Below are 16,270 nucleotides of genomic sequence, written 5' to 3'. Positions count from 1 at the left end.
CCATCCTGTGAGGACGGGTGTGATACCCCTACTAGTTTAAATTCAATTCTTGAAAAAGAGAAAGAAAGGATATGTTTCAAAAAAAGAAAAACATTTTACAAAATACTTTTTTTTGTTTACAAGTGAAATAAGGTTAATGTTCTGAAATAAATAAAAGTTCTTAATAGTCCGCTTATGGGTGGTAAAGATCACAAAATATATATATATAATTTTTGTTTTAAAGAATACGTTAATGTTGAAGATAATTAAACGTAAAACGCGGAGTGAGATTACTGCTCCCTGCTGGTCTGTTGAGCACATTGACTCTATTTTAAAAACATATTCAAGCAGGATAAACGAGGGACGAAAGTATAACTGGCTGTAAATATGCGAGTTTTTTTTAGCTCTAAACTCTCTGAACTCCTTTTTATTCTTAGGTGGACAAACTTGGATCTAGAAGATGATACAGTGTCCATCAAATATTTTTGGATTTATAGCGTCAGTTTCAATGAGTTCTTCAGAACAACATGAAAAGTGTTCACGTTGGACTGGATCTGTGGATTCAGGAGGTTTGGCTGACGTTTCTCTCTCCGCCTCACTGAGATAACATTTGCCGGAGCAGCTGGAATGTTGCTCACCAGGTGCCACTGGTCGAGGACATGGACTCGGAGAAGCAGCAGCTGATCGAGATCTTGTTGTAGGTCCTGCTCACAGGTTTCTCTCTCCAACGGACCTTGTTTTGGATGGTTTGTCTGTGTGTCCAGCAGTCCAGCAGGAGAGGGAGATGTTTCAGACGCCGAGGGTGAGGAGGGTCTCAGGCTCTGTCAGGTGGAGGAGGATCAGGTCCCGGACCAGGACGAGAGGAGCTCGGCCAGGAGGAAACTCTACCTGGCCTTTGGGGTCAGCCTGGTCTTCATGGTCGGAGAGGTGGTCGGTGAGAAGGAGGACGTGTTGGATTTAAAACCCTTTTGTTTTAATACCTGAGGGAAAAAAATACAAATATTGTTGATCGTCTCAAAACGTTTTTAACTTAAATGTTGACACTTTAATCGACCCTTAAACAAATCTTAAAAAATGACATACAATTAGAATTCATTAATAATAGTAATTATTACTCATTACTAGTTAAACATTCTTTAATTCAATACTTGTCGATCTATATTTAATTGTTATGTATGAATAATTTACATTTAAACTAAATTAACATTTCAAATATACTCTGAATTTAAAAAACGCTGAAAATAATTTGCAATTATTTTAAACAAATAAAACACCTTTTTAATTTCGGATCTAACATTGTTTTTCCTTGTATAATTATTTTAAATATATATTTATTTTCCTTATCTTCTAAAAGGTTAAAACTGTGTTGCCTTATGGCAATGTAATTGCACCTGGATTACTAAAATGTCAATACATTAATAAACCAAATGTTTAATGTATAATTCTACAATGTATTATAATATAACAACAAATACTTTACAGATTTTGAATGTATAAGAAACTAGTCTTTCTTACAATTCCTGATCGTGATCATGCTAGTTAGCTTAGCTAGTTAGAGTTAGCATAACAACTAAAAGTATTCCTATTTTTATCAAGTAACAATTATTATTTAATAAAATCATTGCCTATCAAGACGTTTTTAAGATTCATAAATCATAAGAAAACATAATTTATATATTAAATTCTATGATCGAGTGAATTTATGCTACTTAGTCTGTTGTTAGCACACGATGCTAACACTGTAACATGCTATACCTGCTGGTTCCATGAAACATGTTCGCCCAGAAGTTAACAAAAATTACAATTATATGAAAACATTTGCAATTTCCTGGAAAAAAATTTACAAAATCTTTTACTGTGTTGTTCTCAGTATTATCTTGATCTTTAAAGTATGTACTTTTTTGAGTATTGTTTTGATTGTCTAAGCGCTTTGTGACCCTGGTCTCGAAAAGCGCTATATAAATAAATATTACTTACTTACTTACTTACTTACAAACAAAAATACAAACAAACTGTGAGAAATTGATGGTTTGTTACATCTTTATTCCAAGATATTCTTCGAATTAAATGAAGTTTATATTTGATATTTAAGGGGGAATACAATTAAAATATGTCAGAGAAAAAACTTGATAAATACGTGAACATAACATCATTTCTTTGATATTTTAATACATAAACGTTGTGGTCGACCGAACAAACTTTTGAACTCTGAGCGTAAAAAGGTTGATTTCGTGGCGCAGGAGGATACTGGGCGCACAGTCTGGCCATCATGACCGACGCCGCACATCTCCTCACCGACCTGGGCAGCATCATGATCAGCATCTTCTCCCTCTGGATGTCCTCCAGGCCTCACACGGAGGTCATGACCTTTGGCTGGCACCGAGCAGGTGAGAGACACGAATAAAGTTTCTTTATTTTTCTTCCACCGATTGTTATCGCGTTTGCCAGAGATCTTGGGGATGTTGTTGTCGGTCGGGTCCATCTGGGCCGTGACGGCCATGTTGGTGGTGTCGGCCGCGCAGAGGATCAAATACGGCGACTACGAGATCGACGGCGACATCATGCTGCTGACGTCCGCCTGCGCCGTGGTCGTCAACATCCTGTGAGTGACGTCCAATCGGTGCAGTCGTCGCGACGCGTCTACATTCTGCTCTTTTGAACCCAGGATGGTTCTGATTCTGCATCAGTCCGGCGGGCCGCACGCCCACAGCCACGGGTTCTCCAGCTGCCCGTCCGAGAGAACCCGGCACCGTCACGGTCACGGCGGCGGCGGTCGTGGCAACAACGCCAGCGTCAAGGCCGCCTTCATCCACGTGGTGGGAGACCTGGTGCAGAGCGTCGGCGTTCTCCTCGCCGCCCTCATCATCCACTTCAGGGTCGGTTTCAAAACACACAAGTCGTACTTTTGATAGAGAGATTTAAAAATGACCAGCTACAAACACTAGCATTCTAGCTTTATACTCAACAATCCTAACATGGAAATATATCAAATACATTTTTATCTCACAACAAAAACAGGTTTTCAATGATTAACAAACTAGTCTTTCTTCCAAATCCCAAGCACATTTACAAACTCTGACACAAATGTACAATCTCTGAAACACATTTACAAACTCTGACATAAATGTACAAACTCATGAAACACATTTACAAACTCTGACACAAATGTACAATCTCATGAAACACATTTACAAACTCTGACATAAATGTACAAACTCATGAAACACATTTACAAACCCTGACACAAATATAAAAACTTTGAAACACATTTACAAACTTTGAAACACATTTACAAAATCTGAAACACATTAACAATCTCTGAAACACATTTACAAACTCTGACACAAATGTACAATCTCTGAAACACATTTACAAACTCTGACATAAATGTACAAACTCATGAAACACATTTACAAACCCTGACACAAATATAAAAACTTTGAAACACATTTACAAAATCTGAAACACATTAACAATCTCTGAAACACATTTACAAACTCTGACATAAATTGACAAACTCTGAAACAAATGTAAGAACTCTGAAACACATTTAGAACTCTGGAACACATTTACAAACTGACATTAATTTAGAAACTCTGAAGCACATTTACAAACTCTGACACAAATGAACAATCTCTGAAACACATTAACAATCTCTGAAACACATTAACAATCTCTGAAACACATTTACAAACTGACATTAATTTACAAACTCTGAAACTCATTAACAAACTCTGATACAAATTTACAATCTCTGAAACACATTTACAAACTCTGATATAAATTTACAAACTCTGAAACAAATGTAAAAACTCTGAAACACATTTACAAACTCTGACACAAATGTACACACTCTGAAGCACATTAACAATCTCTGAAACACATTTACAAACTTTGACACACATTTACAAACTTTGACACACATTTACAAACTCTGAAACACATTTACAAAATCTGAAACACATTAACAATCTCTGAAACACATTTACAAACTCTGACATAAATTGACAAACTCTGAAACAAATGTAAGAACTCTGAAACACATTTAGAACTCTGGAACACATTTACAAACTGACATTAATTTAGAAACTCTGAAGCGCATTTACAAACTCTGACACAAATGAACAATCTCTGAAACACATTAACAATCTCTGAAACACATTAACAATCTCTGAAACACATTTACAAACTGACATTAATTTACAAACTCTGAAACTCATTTACAAACTCTGATACAAATTTACAATCTCTGAAACACATTTACAAACTCTGATATAAATTTACAAACTCTGAAACAAATGTAAAAACTCTGAAACACATTTACAAACTCTGACACAAATGTACACACTCTGAAGCACATTAACAATCTCTGAAACACATTTACAAACTTTGACACACATTTACAAACTTTGACACACATTTACAAACTCTGAAACAAATGTAAAAACTCTGAAACACATTTACAAACTCTGAAACACATTTACAAACTCTGAAACACATTTACAAACTCTGAAACACATTTACAAACTCTGAAACACATTTACAAACTTTGACACACATTTACAAACTCTGAAACACATTTACAAACTCTGAAACACATTTACAAACTCTGAAACACATTTACAAACTCTGAAACAAATGTAAAAACTCTGAAACACATTAACAATCTCTGAAACACATTTACAAACTCTGAAACACATTTACAAACTCTGACACAAATGTATAAACTCTGACACAAATATGCAAACTCTGAAACACATTTAAAAACTCTGATACAAATTTTCCCGATTTTAAGAAATGTGTTTCAGGAAATTGTATTTTATTAGTATGTAAATGTGTCCAGACAAAAGTACTCAAATGTTTATTTGCTTAAATCTGGCCTGACTTCATCCACTTGAGATGATGAGCTGCTACAATGTTTGTTGTTACTAATCCATAATCCTCCTCAGCCCGACTACAAAGTGGCGGATCCGATCTGCACCTTCCTCTTCTCCGTCCTGGTGCTGGGAACGACGTACGCCATCACGAAGGACGTCTGCCGAGTCCTCATGAACGGTAAACACTCCTCAGAGTAAATATTGGTCTTGACTCACCACAGATATTATTTTATGTTAAAAAAAAAAGGTTCGCCGAACGGCGTGACCTTCAGGTCGGTGCAGAAGCAGCTGCTGTCGCTGAAGGGAGTCGCTGCCGTTCACCACCTGCACATGTGGAGCCTCAACATGAGTCGCTCGGTGCTGTCGGTGCACCTGCTCACAGGTGAGGCCAAAGACGTCGCCTCCAGGTCGCCGTCATGTGTAGCCCCGCAGACGTGGAAACAGTAATCATTGAAGCCAACATCATAGAGGGGCCCTCGGGCAGGTTTGATAGCTCTTGTGTTTGCGAAGAACAAACACTGTGTGTAAACAAACGGCCGCTTCTGGAGCGTTAAATCTCCCTCTTTGTACGTGAAACAAAAGATACTCATTAATACTCACTGAACAGCTTAATATCAACTGTTTGTGTGACGATAAACTTGTTGAGCCAATTGTTTAAAATAATTTTATTAAATATGTATTTTTTAAGCAAAATAATTGCTCAATAATTCAAATACATTATATTTGTTAATATGATTACGTGAATATTAACTTGTATGAAATTAATTCACATTCCTGCTAAATTTAACATTAATACAAGATGATATTCACGTTTAATCTATCTGGTATACTCAAGTTAATATTTAAAAATAATTAATTGTACGTCAATAGATGGATGGATGGATGGATGGATGGATGGATGGATGGATGGATGGATGGATGGATGGATGGATGGATGGATGGATGGATGGATGGATGGATGGATGGATGGATGGATGGATGGATGGATGGAAGGAAGGATAGATGGATGGATGGATGGATGGATGGATGGATGGATGGATGGATGGATGGATGGATGGATGGATGGATGGATGGATGGATGGATGGATGGATGGATGGATGGAAGGAAGGATAGATGGATGGATGGATGGATGGATGGAAGGATGGATGGATAGGTAGATAGACCGATAGATCTGTAGATGGATAGATAGATCTATGGATGGATGGTTCGATAGATAGATAGATAGATGGATGGATGGATGGATGGATGGATGGATGGATGGATGGATGGATGGATGGATGGATGGATGGATGGATGGATGGATGGATGGATGGATGGATGGAAGGAAGGATAGATGGATGGATGGATGGATGGATGGATGGATGGATGGATGGATGGATGGATGGATGGATGGATGGATGGATGGATGGATGGATGGATGGATGGATGGATGGATGGATGGATGGAAGGAAGGATAGATGGATGGATGGATGGATGGATGGAAGGATGGATGGATGGAAGGATGGATGGATGGAAGGATGGATGGATGGAAGGATGGATGGATGGATGGATGGATGGATGGATGGATGGATGGATGGATGGATGGATGGATGGATGGATGGATGGATGGATGGATGGATGGATGGATGGATGGATGGATGGATGGAAGGATGGATGGATGGATAGGTGGATGGATGGATGGAAGGATGATGGATGGATGGAAGGATAGATGGATGGATGGATGGATGGATGGATGGATGGATGGATGGATGGATGGATGGATGGATGGATGGATGGATGGATGGATGGATGGATGGATGGATGGATGGATGGATGGATGGATGGATGGATGGATGGATGGATGGAAGGATGGATGGATGGATAGGTGGATGGATGGATGGAAGGATGATGGATGGATGGAAGGATAGATGGATGGATGGATGGATGGATGGATGGATGGATGGATGGATGGATGGATGGATGGATGGATAGATGGATGGATGGATGGATGGATGGATGGATGGATGGATGGATGGATGGATGGATGGATGGAAGGATGGATGGATGGATGGATAGGTGGATGGATGGATGGATGGATGGAAGGATGGATGGATGGATGGATGGATGGATGGATGGATGGATGGATGGAAGGATGGATAGATGGATGGATGGATGGATGGATGGATGGATGGACGGACGGACGGACGGACGGACGGACGGACGGACGGACGGACGGACGGACGGATGGATAGATAGATAGAACTTTATTGATACCTTCGGCTCACATTAGTCCCAGATTTGAACGTCCTTTCACTGACTTACGTCTTACGTACAAATATTAAAATAAATATAATTAATATCACTAACTCGTTTGTACGAGAAAATGCGAGTAAAGAAAGTATTCAAAATGACATTTGTTAGTATATTGTTTCTTACTTTTTGGTTTAGAGAAGATTGGTGAAAATGCGATGATCATTTTGGTCGTTGTGTTTGTTTTCGTTGTCCTTCAGAGAAGACCACGGACCAGCAGCTCCTCCTGAAGGTCGCGACACAACGTCTCCACTCAGAGTTCGGCTTCAGCAACATCACCATCCAACTCGAGAGCAGAACATCCTCAGATAAAGACTCGGATAAAGACTCGGATAAAGACTCTGATGAATCCTCAGAGAGGGTTTTTGGATCTTGAACTTTTGCTACTCATGCTGTTCATACTGTGTCGCTGTTTTGACCAAGAATGACATCAAATTCAGCGAGAATTTTAATATATAATTAAGTTTATTGTTGTTGTTGTTTTCACAATAAAATAAGTCAAATCCACTCTTAAGTTTCCTCCGTAATGTCATATTTGTGTCTTACTGTTAGCATTTCTGTGCTAACTACTGTTAGCACGTTGTCTCTAGCTAATGCTACAATAGCATCGCCGCGATCAGAAAACAAACACGTGATAAACTTCATATCTTACAAATAAAAGTAACCATAACTTTTCCACCATTGCAAATATCTTTAAAATCTTTTTTTTGCATTTGGTGCATTTAAAACAAGAATTCATAGTTCTGGGGTCGCATAAATAAAAGTTTAAATTAGTTTTAGGACAAGGTTAAAATTGTACAATTATTATTCAATTGTTGTTTTCACAATAAAATAAAACCAATGCCAGTGTTGAGGTTCGTCTTTGTGATTTTAGATTTTTGTTTTTCTATTTTGTTTTGTTTTCCTGTAAACTACTGTACCTGGAGCATGAGTACTTAAAACTGTACAAATTGAGTGATAAATATTACGTTTTGTAAAAGTAAAACACATTTCACACAATTCATAGACGAACTTTTAAAATTAAAAGTGTGTTTTGGACTGTTTTATTAAATGTATTATTAACTTGCGATTGTATCTATTGAAATACAATTGCATTTTAAAGTGAAAATAAAAAAAATAAAAATAAATAAAAGTAAAATACGGAAGAAACAATTTCACAATACATTAATTTAACTCTACGACAATATTATTAATATTAATTTAAAAATAAATAAATAAATAAAATAAGACGGTACGCGCTTCAGTAGCCACACCCAGAATGATGACGTGTTCCGTGACGTCATGATCTATATAAATACATCACGCGAGACTTCCTTTCTCTCTTTCTCCTCTCAGACCTCCTGCTCCTCTGAAGTCATGCTTGTTCGGACTAAATCCGAACTTTTCCGTCTACAACCCCGGTTGAAAAAGAGCGACCCTCCATGAAAGGTAGTTACCAATATAATCTCTGTTGTTAAATAGTTAATAAAGTTTAACTAGGCTAGTAACGTTAGCTGTTAGCTTCAGTCAAGGAGCACGTGTGGCTAATGCTAACTAGCATGTTGTTTCTGTTGCAGATCTCCCTGGAACTTGTCAATATTAAAAATGGTGAATGAAGAGAAGGTGAGAGATGTGAAGTTATTCCTCATGATATTCCACTTGAATGATGAATCGTTATCCCTGTCTGAAAACTCAGTGTTGACAACTTTTATATCTGACTTTATTTCTTTTAAAAACTATATTGAATTTGTCTTATATTCGCCTCTAACTCGATGTTTTCATCCCAGAAACCAACTCTCTTGAAAGGATCAAGTCATGGTTTCTCCTGCAGAAAAAGGTATGACGTCATCTCCAAACCTTAAACGTCACATCCGTGTTTCTATGATTAAAATTGCTGCAATAGGAAGTGCCGTCTGATGCGAGAACTGACGATTGCAATATATATGAGAAATGTATCCTCATTATTATAAGTCTTGTTTTCTTACAAAGGTCTAATTCCAAACCTTTTGTTCAGGCTTCTCTGTCCGGGCGAGACTCTGGAGTCCTGGCAGGAGTGGACCTTGATTTAAAGGTGTTGCCAAGATGGAGGTTCATAGACTGAGAAGGTACATGAGGTGAACATGGTTTTTAAATGAACGTCAAGCCAGTGATTTGTTTATCCCTGTAAGTGTGGAGTCTTAGTTACGTGAGGCTTGACTGGCCTTTTAAGTTTATAACCACCTTTAATATGGTTGATCAGTCTATTTTCATTAAACTATTTTCATTATTTCAACCGTAGTTTATATATATTGACTTTATTAATCCCTCTGGAGATCTCCTTTGGGGAATTGGGTTCAGTACATGAATACAAGGAATATTAGGGTGTTTCAGTTTTCAAATTCTGGATCTTCTAGCATAACACCATTTTCTTTCCTCCAAATTGTTCTAACTTCTAGCTGCTATTGCAGTTTTTATCAAGATTTAAAACTTTTTTCTTTTTTCCCAGGTGTCTCAAAGTGAGGAAGTGCCAGCGCCGCCAACAGCACCGGGACCGACTGGACTGTGGAGCGGCTGTCGGATCGGTGAAGACGACGGGCCTTGATCGCTGCTTATGACGACCTAACATTGAAGTGTCTTGACTCAAACATGTCAATTGAACAGATTGACACGCATCATAAAATGTAACTTAAGCTGCTTGTATCAGGAAACGAGCTGAAGCAAAACAAAATCTTTTCCCCCAAAAAATGTTTTCTGTTCTATAATGGCATCATTCCTACATTAGTGTACGACTACAACGTGACATTTGAAACGGCAACTAGTTATTGCCTCTTGTTATTTATGTAAATATGATTGTGTATATATTATATAGCGCAGATTTATCTTTTATTCCATTTAGATTTTCTTTCTCGTTTTTATTTCTCTTGCTGTTGTTAAACCGAATTTCCCCTCGCGGGACTAATAAAGGTTTTCTGATTCTAGATAGTGAAATTATCTCGACGTTTCATTGGCTTTGTTTTCAAATGCATATCTTGATTTAAGTGACAATTCTTAGACTCAATCATACTCGGGTGATCCTTGTATTTGGTGGTTGGAATCAACTAGTTAAGGGACAGCAGTCGGTCTGCTAGAAACATGCTAAAAATTGAAATGGATAAAGACGTTACAGCTTCCAGTCTGCCTCGGATTACTTAAGCATGTCGAGTTTTGTGGGAGAAGTCTCCCTCTAGTGGAACAAGGGGGAACTGTACTAAAGTCTGGATTGGAAGACTACGTCAAATTCCTGAGCATAAACCGTATCCCGATGGATATTTCCAGAGATCAATAAAGTTGATCTGGTTTCTAGCTGATATCGCATCGCAGAAATCACAAAAGCTACTTTGACATGAGATTTTTCTGTTCGCTATGAAGGAAACCATTTTCATCCATTGCAACTATCTTTACCATGTAGTTTTTACACCATATAAGACCGAAACATTTTGTTTTATGGAATAAAGTGCATTTAAAACAAGTTTTTTTTTCTACGTCTGAGTATCAGGGCCACTCGTATTATTGTATATAAAACATTTATTACAAGACTTGTACGTAAATCGTGATACTTTTCACAATAAAAGAAGAAAATTCCTCTTTCATTAGATTTGTGGGGGGTTTAGAACTACTTCATTGTTTCTTGATAATACAATCACAAAAATAACGTACTTTCATTAGATGGATAAACTTTATTGATTTTGGTTTCCAGTTCACAGCAAACACAGACGATAGATTCATAAATAAAAACAAGAACACATTGCAATAAAGAGATAAAGAGATCACAAACAAATGTACTTTCATTAAATATGTGATGGACTTTATCTGCTTACTATAAATAAAAGTAAATTTATTTTTCCTTCATTGCAACTTTCTTTAACATTTTTATTTGTGTCACCTTGAACCCCCTGAAAGATATTTTTTTTTCTAATTAAAACGGTCGAAATATTCTTGTAATATTTTCTGGCATTTAATGCATTTAAAAAATAATTCCGGGTTTGTTTCTACGGCAGAGTATTCGGACCATTCAAATATACATTTTTAATAGTTTTATTACGAGAACAAAAGTAATATTTAAATAATTTATTTGATTGTTTTTCACAATAACATTTAGTCAAACGCAGTATTGATCGTTCTGTCACATTACTGTATTTCTGTTAATGATGAGCCCATTTTTTTCCTAAATCATGCTAAAATATAAATCACATAAAAGTTACTTTCAAAAAACAAACAAAAGTAAAACAAATGTTTCCCTCCACTGCAACTATCTTTACCATCATTTATATTCGACAAATCGAAGCGGTCGAAATATTCTTGTAATATTTTATGGCATTTAATGCATAACATTAATAATTCCGGGTTTGTCTCTACGGTAGAGTATTCGGACCATTCAAATATACATTTTTAATAGTTTTATTACGAGAACAAGGTACTATAAAACGAATTTATTTGATTGTTTTTCACAATAACATTTAATCAAACAAAAAAAGTTGATCGTTCTGTCACATTACTGTATTTCTCTTAATGATGAAAATATGTTTTTTCTAAATCATGCTACAATATAAATCAAGAAAAAAAAGTTACTTTAAAACACAAACAAAAGTAAAACAAATGTTTCATTTATATTCGACACATCAAAACGGTCGAAATATTCTAGCAATATTTTATGGCATTTTAAAATGTGATTCCGAATAATCTTTAAATTTATTTTCGTAGGAGAATAAATTGTCCGAAACCGAGTTCACGTGAACTCAGCACTTTGCAAGCAGGTGATGCTAATTCGCGGTGACGTCACAGGGGGTATAAAACCCTCAGAGCTCTGCTCGTGCGTCACTCACGTCTTCCTCCACCTGAGCAGCAGCAGCAGCATCTTCAGCCTCCTCCAGTCTCACCATGAACAAGCTGTGCGTCGCCTACCTAGGAGCTATGATCCTGGTTCTCCACCTCACGTCACAGGTAAGTCAAGTTCTTTTTCTTTTTTTTTAAGAACCGAAAGTTTTCACAAGTTGAGCCAACGGCTCCGTTGCTAGGCGACGGGGAAAGTGGAGTCTTTAAAAACAAACGTTTCCAGGAGGATCTAACTTGTCGAAACGGTTCACCAGTGTCGGCATCGGGTCCGCAGGTGGAGGTGGCAACTTGATACGGTCGATCAGTGGTCACCTGAAACCATCCTCGGCCGGTAAACTCCGCCATGTTTTAAAATTCGAAGTGTAAGCTGATGCCACCTGGAAGTTTCCACCTAAACCATCGTTAAAAAAGAAAAAAAAAAAAAAAGGTCTTGGAATCAACGTATCATTTTGGGTTGTATTTGAAGTCGAACTAACTCTTCCACCTTCTAACTTTACCTAGTTTTATCAAACCTTTTGTTTATGTCAAAGCTCTAAATGATTCCAATGAAGTCTTTACTTTAAACTGAAAAACAATCTTTTTTTTCTTTTTTTTTTTTTTCACCCCCAGGTGGCATCAGACCAGAACACGACAGGCCCTTCCGTCAACGGCACGATGGCGCCCAACGCCACGATGGCGCCCACGAACGCCACCAACCTCAACACGACCGACAAGAACGGCTGCGTGGGATCTTACGCCGGCGTCACCGTGCTACTTCCTGTCGTGGCGTCTCTGCTTCACGCTTGGTCTTAAAAAAAAAAGGAACCAGGGACGCGTGCGACTACTGGACTGGGATGGCCACGGTGTTCTATCATTTTTTTAAATTAAGAGAAAAAAACCCCAAAAAGTACACATTTGGATTCACCAGAGATGTTGGAAGTCGTCGCTCTTGGGCCTGGGTGGAGTAAAGGGACTGACTGTTGACTGCGGCCTTCACCAGGACCTCCATCTTGGTGAAGACGACCTGGATCGAGGCCGGAAGATGAAACTACTGTAAATTTATTGGCTTTATTTTTTTTTTTGGTTTCCTGTTGGTTTACATTGATTATTTCTGTGTGATTTTTAGATCTTTTTGTAAATTCAATAAAGGGTTGGAATTGTACGACCTGTTCATGTGTTCTTCGGGTGGAGCAGAGGTGTGGGTTCATTCCACATCCGGATTAGATTTAAAGGGTTAATCCTATCTTTTTAACGTCCTTGAAAGGAATCTGGACTTCGCCTGAAATTTGAGCTTTAACTTCCAGGTTTTCAACCTTCGTAGGATCCGCAGTATCGACTGGTTTTCCTCAATGATTAGCAGAAACTGTTCCAGACTGACTCTTGGAATTCACCTGTCTCAGCCCAACCCCCCCTCATCCGTGCAACGATCCCACCCGGATCCCGTGACAAAGCCCATATTGTCCATCTTATCAGCTCCCCCTGTTGTGGTGGAACCTTCACGCTCACTTCCTGGCTAAATGTTCTCTGACCATCACTGCTCCGGGGAGCTCAAGCCACATTCCTGATGCGCTTCCGTGACACTTGAGTGTCACCGGAGTGCGGTCGGGTGACGAAGTTCCCCCTTCAGGTGACCGGTGGCGCGCGACCGCTCGAGCCTCCTGTAACTCGAGGCGGGTGGAAAGAGCTGGTGCCGTTTGTGGTTCTTCGGAGGTTTAGAAACGTCTCCGGCCTAAACGAAGATGTGGACTCGCGGCTCATCAATATATTAGAGGCTGGATCACATGGATCAAGTGTCACTAGGTGATGGTCTCTGAGGTCACTGTCTGGCAAACGCTGAGTCACTATGACCGTAAACATTCCTGGTTAAACTACGGGGGTTCCTGAGAAGTCTTATCTTTTCGTCATCACCTCATGCCTCCACTTGTTCCTGATCTGGTTCACCGTCACACACACCTTCAAGACTCGCTCAGACATCTGTTATCTGCTCCGACACAGCTTCCTGTTTCCTGTGCAAGCACTTGAGTGCGGTGGTGATGCAATGGATTGACACCAAAAAAAGTTGTGGTTCTTTATTCTGCAAAGAAACCAATAGGTGCCAGACTTAAAGAAAGCCTAGCTACCCCTGCTGCCTCAGGTTCAGGGTCAAGGCGTGGGTTCTACTCCAAGACTAGCCCAGATTTAACGCTGAACTTTAGATTAGGTTAGGATCCTAAGCATGGTGGGCGATCTGGACCACAAAGTTCCACGCAACAAATGAACCCTTGATGGGTTAAGTTAGCATGCTAATTTTTCTTTAGAGAAAGAACTTACCTGAGGTAACTTTGAAAAACGAGTATGTTAGTGGTTGACTATATTAGGTACATTTTGAATATGTTAGTAGGCGACTACTTTTAATTAAAATTTAAGTTTACCCCAATCTAAACGGCACTTAAAACCTAAAACTGTGTTTTCGAAAGTATTTTTGGACAAACCTGACCGGATGTGTTTTAACGATAACGGTTTACAAGATTCAATAACAAAAATATGAGTCATGAGTCACATCGTTGGAAGAAATGTAAGTAAGTAATATTTGTAGAGCGCATTTACAGACCAGGGTCACAAAGCACTTAAACAATCAAAACAATACTCAATAAAATATATACTTAAAAGACCAAGATAACACCGAGACAAACACAGGAGTCTCAGAGAATCAGGGAAAAGCACGAATAAAAGGTCTTCAGATGTTTCTTGAAGGAGTCAGTAGATCATCAAACACAGATGTTTCTTGAAGGAGTCAGTAGATCATCAAACACAGAGATGTTTCTTGAAGGAGTCAGTAGGTCATCAAACACACATGTTTCTTGAAGGAGTCAGTAGATCATCAAACACAGATGTTTCTTGAAGGAGTCAGTAGATCATCAAATACAGATGTTTCTTGAAGGAGTCAGTAGATCATCAAACACACATGTTTCTTGAAGGAGTCAGTAGATCATCAAACACAGATGTTTCTTGAAGGAGTCAGTAGATCATCAAACACACATGTTTCTTGAAGGAGTCAGTAGATCATCAAACACAGATGTTTCTTGAAGGAGTCAGTAGATCATCAAACACAGATGTTTCTTGAAGGAGTCAGTAGATCATCAAACACAGATGTTTCTTGAAGGAGTCAGTAGATCATCAAACACACATGTTTCTTGAAGGAGTCAGTAGATCATCAAACACAGATGTTTCTTGAAGGAGTCAGTAGATCATCAAACACAGATGTTTCTTGAAGGAGTCAGTAGATCATCAAACACAGATGTTTCTTGAAGGAGTCAGTAGATCATCAAACACAGATGTTTCTTGAAGGAGTCAGTAGATCATCAAACACAGATGTTTCTTGAAGGAGTCAGTAGATCATCAAACACACATGTTTCTTGAAGGAGTCAGTAGATCATCAAACACAGATGTTTCTTGAAGGAGTCAGTAGATCATCAAACACAGATGTTTCTTGAAGGAGTCAGTAGATCATCAAACACAGATGTTTCTTGAAGGAGTCAGTAGATCATCAAACACAGATGTTTCTTGAAGGAGTCAGTAGATCATCAAACACAGATGTTTCTTGAAGGAGTCAGTAGATCATCAAACACACATGTTTCTTGAAGGAGTCAGTAGATCATCAAACACAGATGTTTCTTGAAGGAGTCAGTAGATCATCAAACATAGATGTTTCTTGAAGGAGTCAGTAGATCATCAAACACAGATGTTTCTTGAAGGAGTCAGTAGATCATCAAACACAGATGTTTCTTGAAGGAGTCAGTAGATCATCAAACACAGAGATGGTTCCAAAGCTTAGGAGCAACAGTCTGGAAGGATTTCTCTCCTCTGGTCCTGAAGCGTGTTCAGGAACCATCAGTAGATTCTGATCCACAGACCTCAGAGCCCGAGCTGGGGTGTAAGTCTGGATCAGAATCTACTGATGGAAGGTCTGACCATGAATAGATCTGAAAGTAAGAACCAGAATTTTAAAGTTGATCCTGAAAGAAACTGGCAGCCAGTGAAGAGTTTTAAGGATCTGAGAAATGTGAGTTCTTCTACTAGAGCGGGTCAGAATTCTGGCTGCAGAGTTTTGTATGAACTGCAGGCGAAACGCATCCTTCTTGTTTAGACATGAAAGCAAACTGTTACAATACAGAAAGCTTCAGCGAGGGATCCTTTTGATTCCTGGATGCATCTGTGGACTGTGGACTTAAATGCAATGAAATATTTCATGTCGTTTTTGACAATTGACTCAGTTACAAAGGTGCCCGATTTAAGTATATTCAAGTCAAAACTTTCTGATGTACACTACAAAAAC

At 38.5% G+C, this 16,270-nt stretch overlaps 1 protein-coding gene, 2 long non-coding RNA genes and 1 other non-coding gene across 6 annotated transcripts; all 4 read left to right on the top strand.

Moving 5' to 3' along the window:
* Positions 1-566: 566 nt before the first annotated feature.
* On the top strand, positions 567-7,647 carry LOC148060254 (proton-coupled zinc antiporter SLC30A2-like). Of its 2 annotated transcripts, none has more exons than XM_087779518.1 (8): positions 567-676; positions 744-913; positions 2,220-2,366; positions 2,428-2,581; positions 2,645-2,855; positions 4,929-5,034; positions 5,104-5,238; positions 7,347-7,647. In XM_087779518.1, exons 1-8 carry the CDS (start codon positions 639-641, stop codon positions 7,520-7,522), a joined length of 1,137 nt encoding a protein of 378 aa, XP_087635644.1. In that variant the 5' UTR covers positions 567-638; the 3' UTR covers positions 7,523-7,647. The 2 variants fall into 2 exon arrangements, with proteins under 2 accessions (XP_087635644.1, XP_087635645.1); XM_087779519.1 differs by having other exon boundaries at positions 617-676; positions 747-913.
* Positions 7,648-8,166: 519 nt separating this feature from the next.
* Positions 8,167-10,580, top strand: LOC148060252 (uncharacterized). Of its 2 annotated transcripts, none has more exons than XR_015709271.1 (5): positions 8,167-8,574; positions 8,684-8,748; positions 8,913-8,962; positions 9,140-9,230; positions 9,611-10,580. It is a non-coding gene; the product is annotated as an uncharacterized LOC148060252 (long non-coding RNA). The 2 variants fall into 2 exon arrangements; XR_015709270.1 differs by having other exon boundaries at positions 8,172-8,574; positions 8,703-8,748; positions 9,611-10,214.
* LOC148060253 (small nucleolar RNA SNORD49) lies at positions 9,003-9,074 on the top strand. Its single transcript, XR_015709327.1, has one exon. It is a non-coding gene; the product is annotated as a small nucleolar RNA SNORD49 (small nucleolar RNA).
* A 1,391-nt stretch (positions 10,581-11,971) lies between the features above and the next one.
* Positions 11,972-13,117, top strand: LOC148060251 (uncharacterized). The gene is made up of 2 exons (XR_015709279.1): positions 11,972-12,084; positions 12,586-13,117. It is a non-coding gene; the product is annotated as an uncharacterized LOC148060251 (long non-coding RNA).
* The last annotated feature ends 3,153 nt before the right edge of the window (positions 13,118-16,270 follow it).

The sequence above is a fragment of the Callionymus lyra genome, chromosome 18 (assembly GCF_982586985.1).
Source record: "Callionymus lyra chromosome 18, fCalLyr1.hap1.1, whole genome shotgun sequence".
NCBI classification, from domain to species: Eukaryota; Metazoa; Chordata; class Actinopteri; order Syngnathiformes; family Callionymidae; genus Callionymus; species Callionymus lyra.
This window is presented reverse-complemented; position numbering and strand designations above follow the sequence as displayed.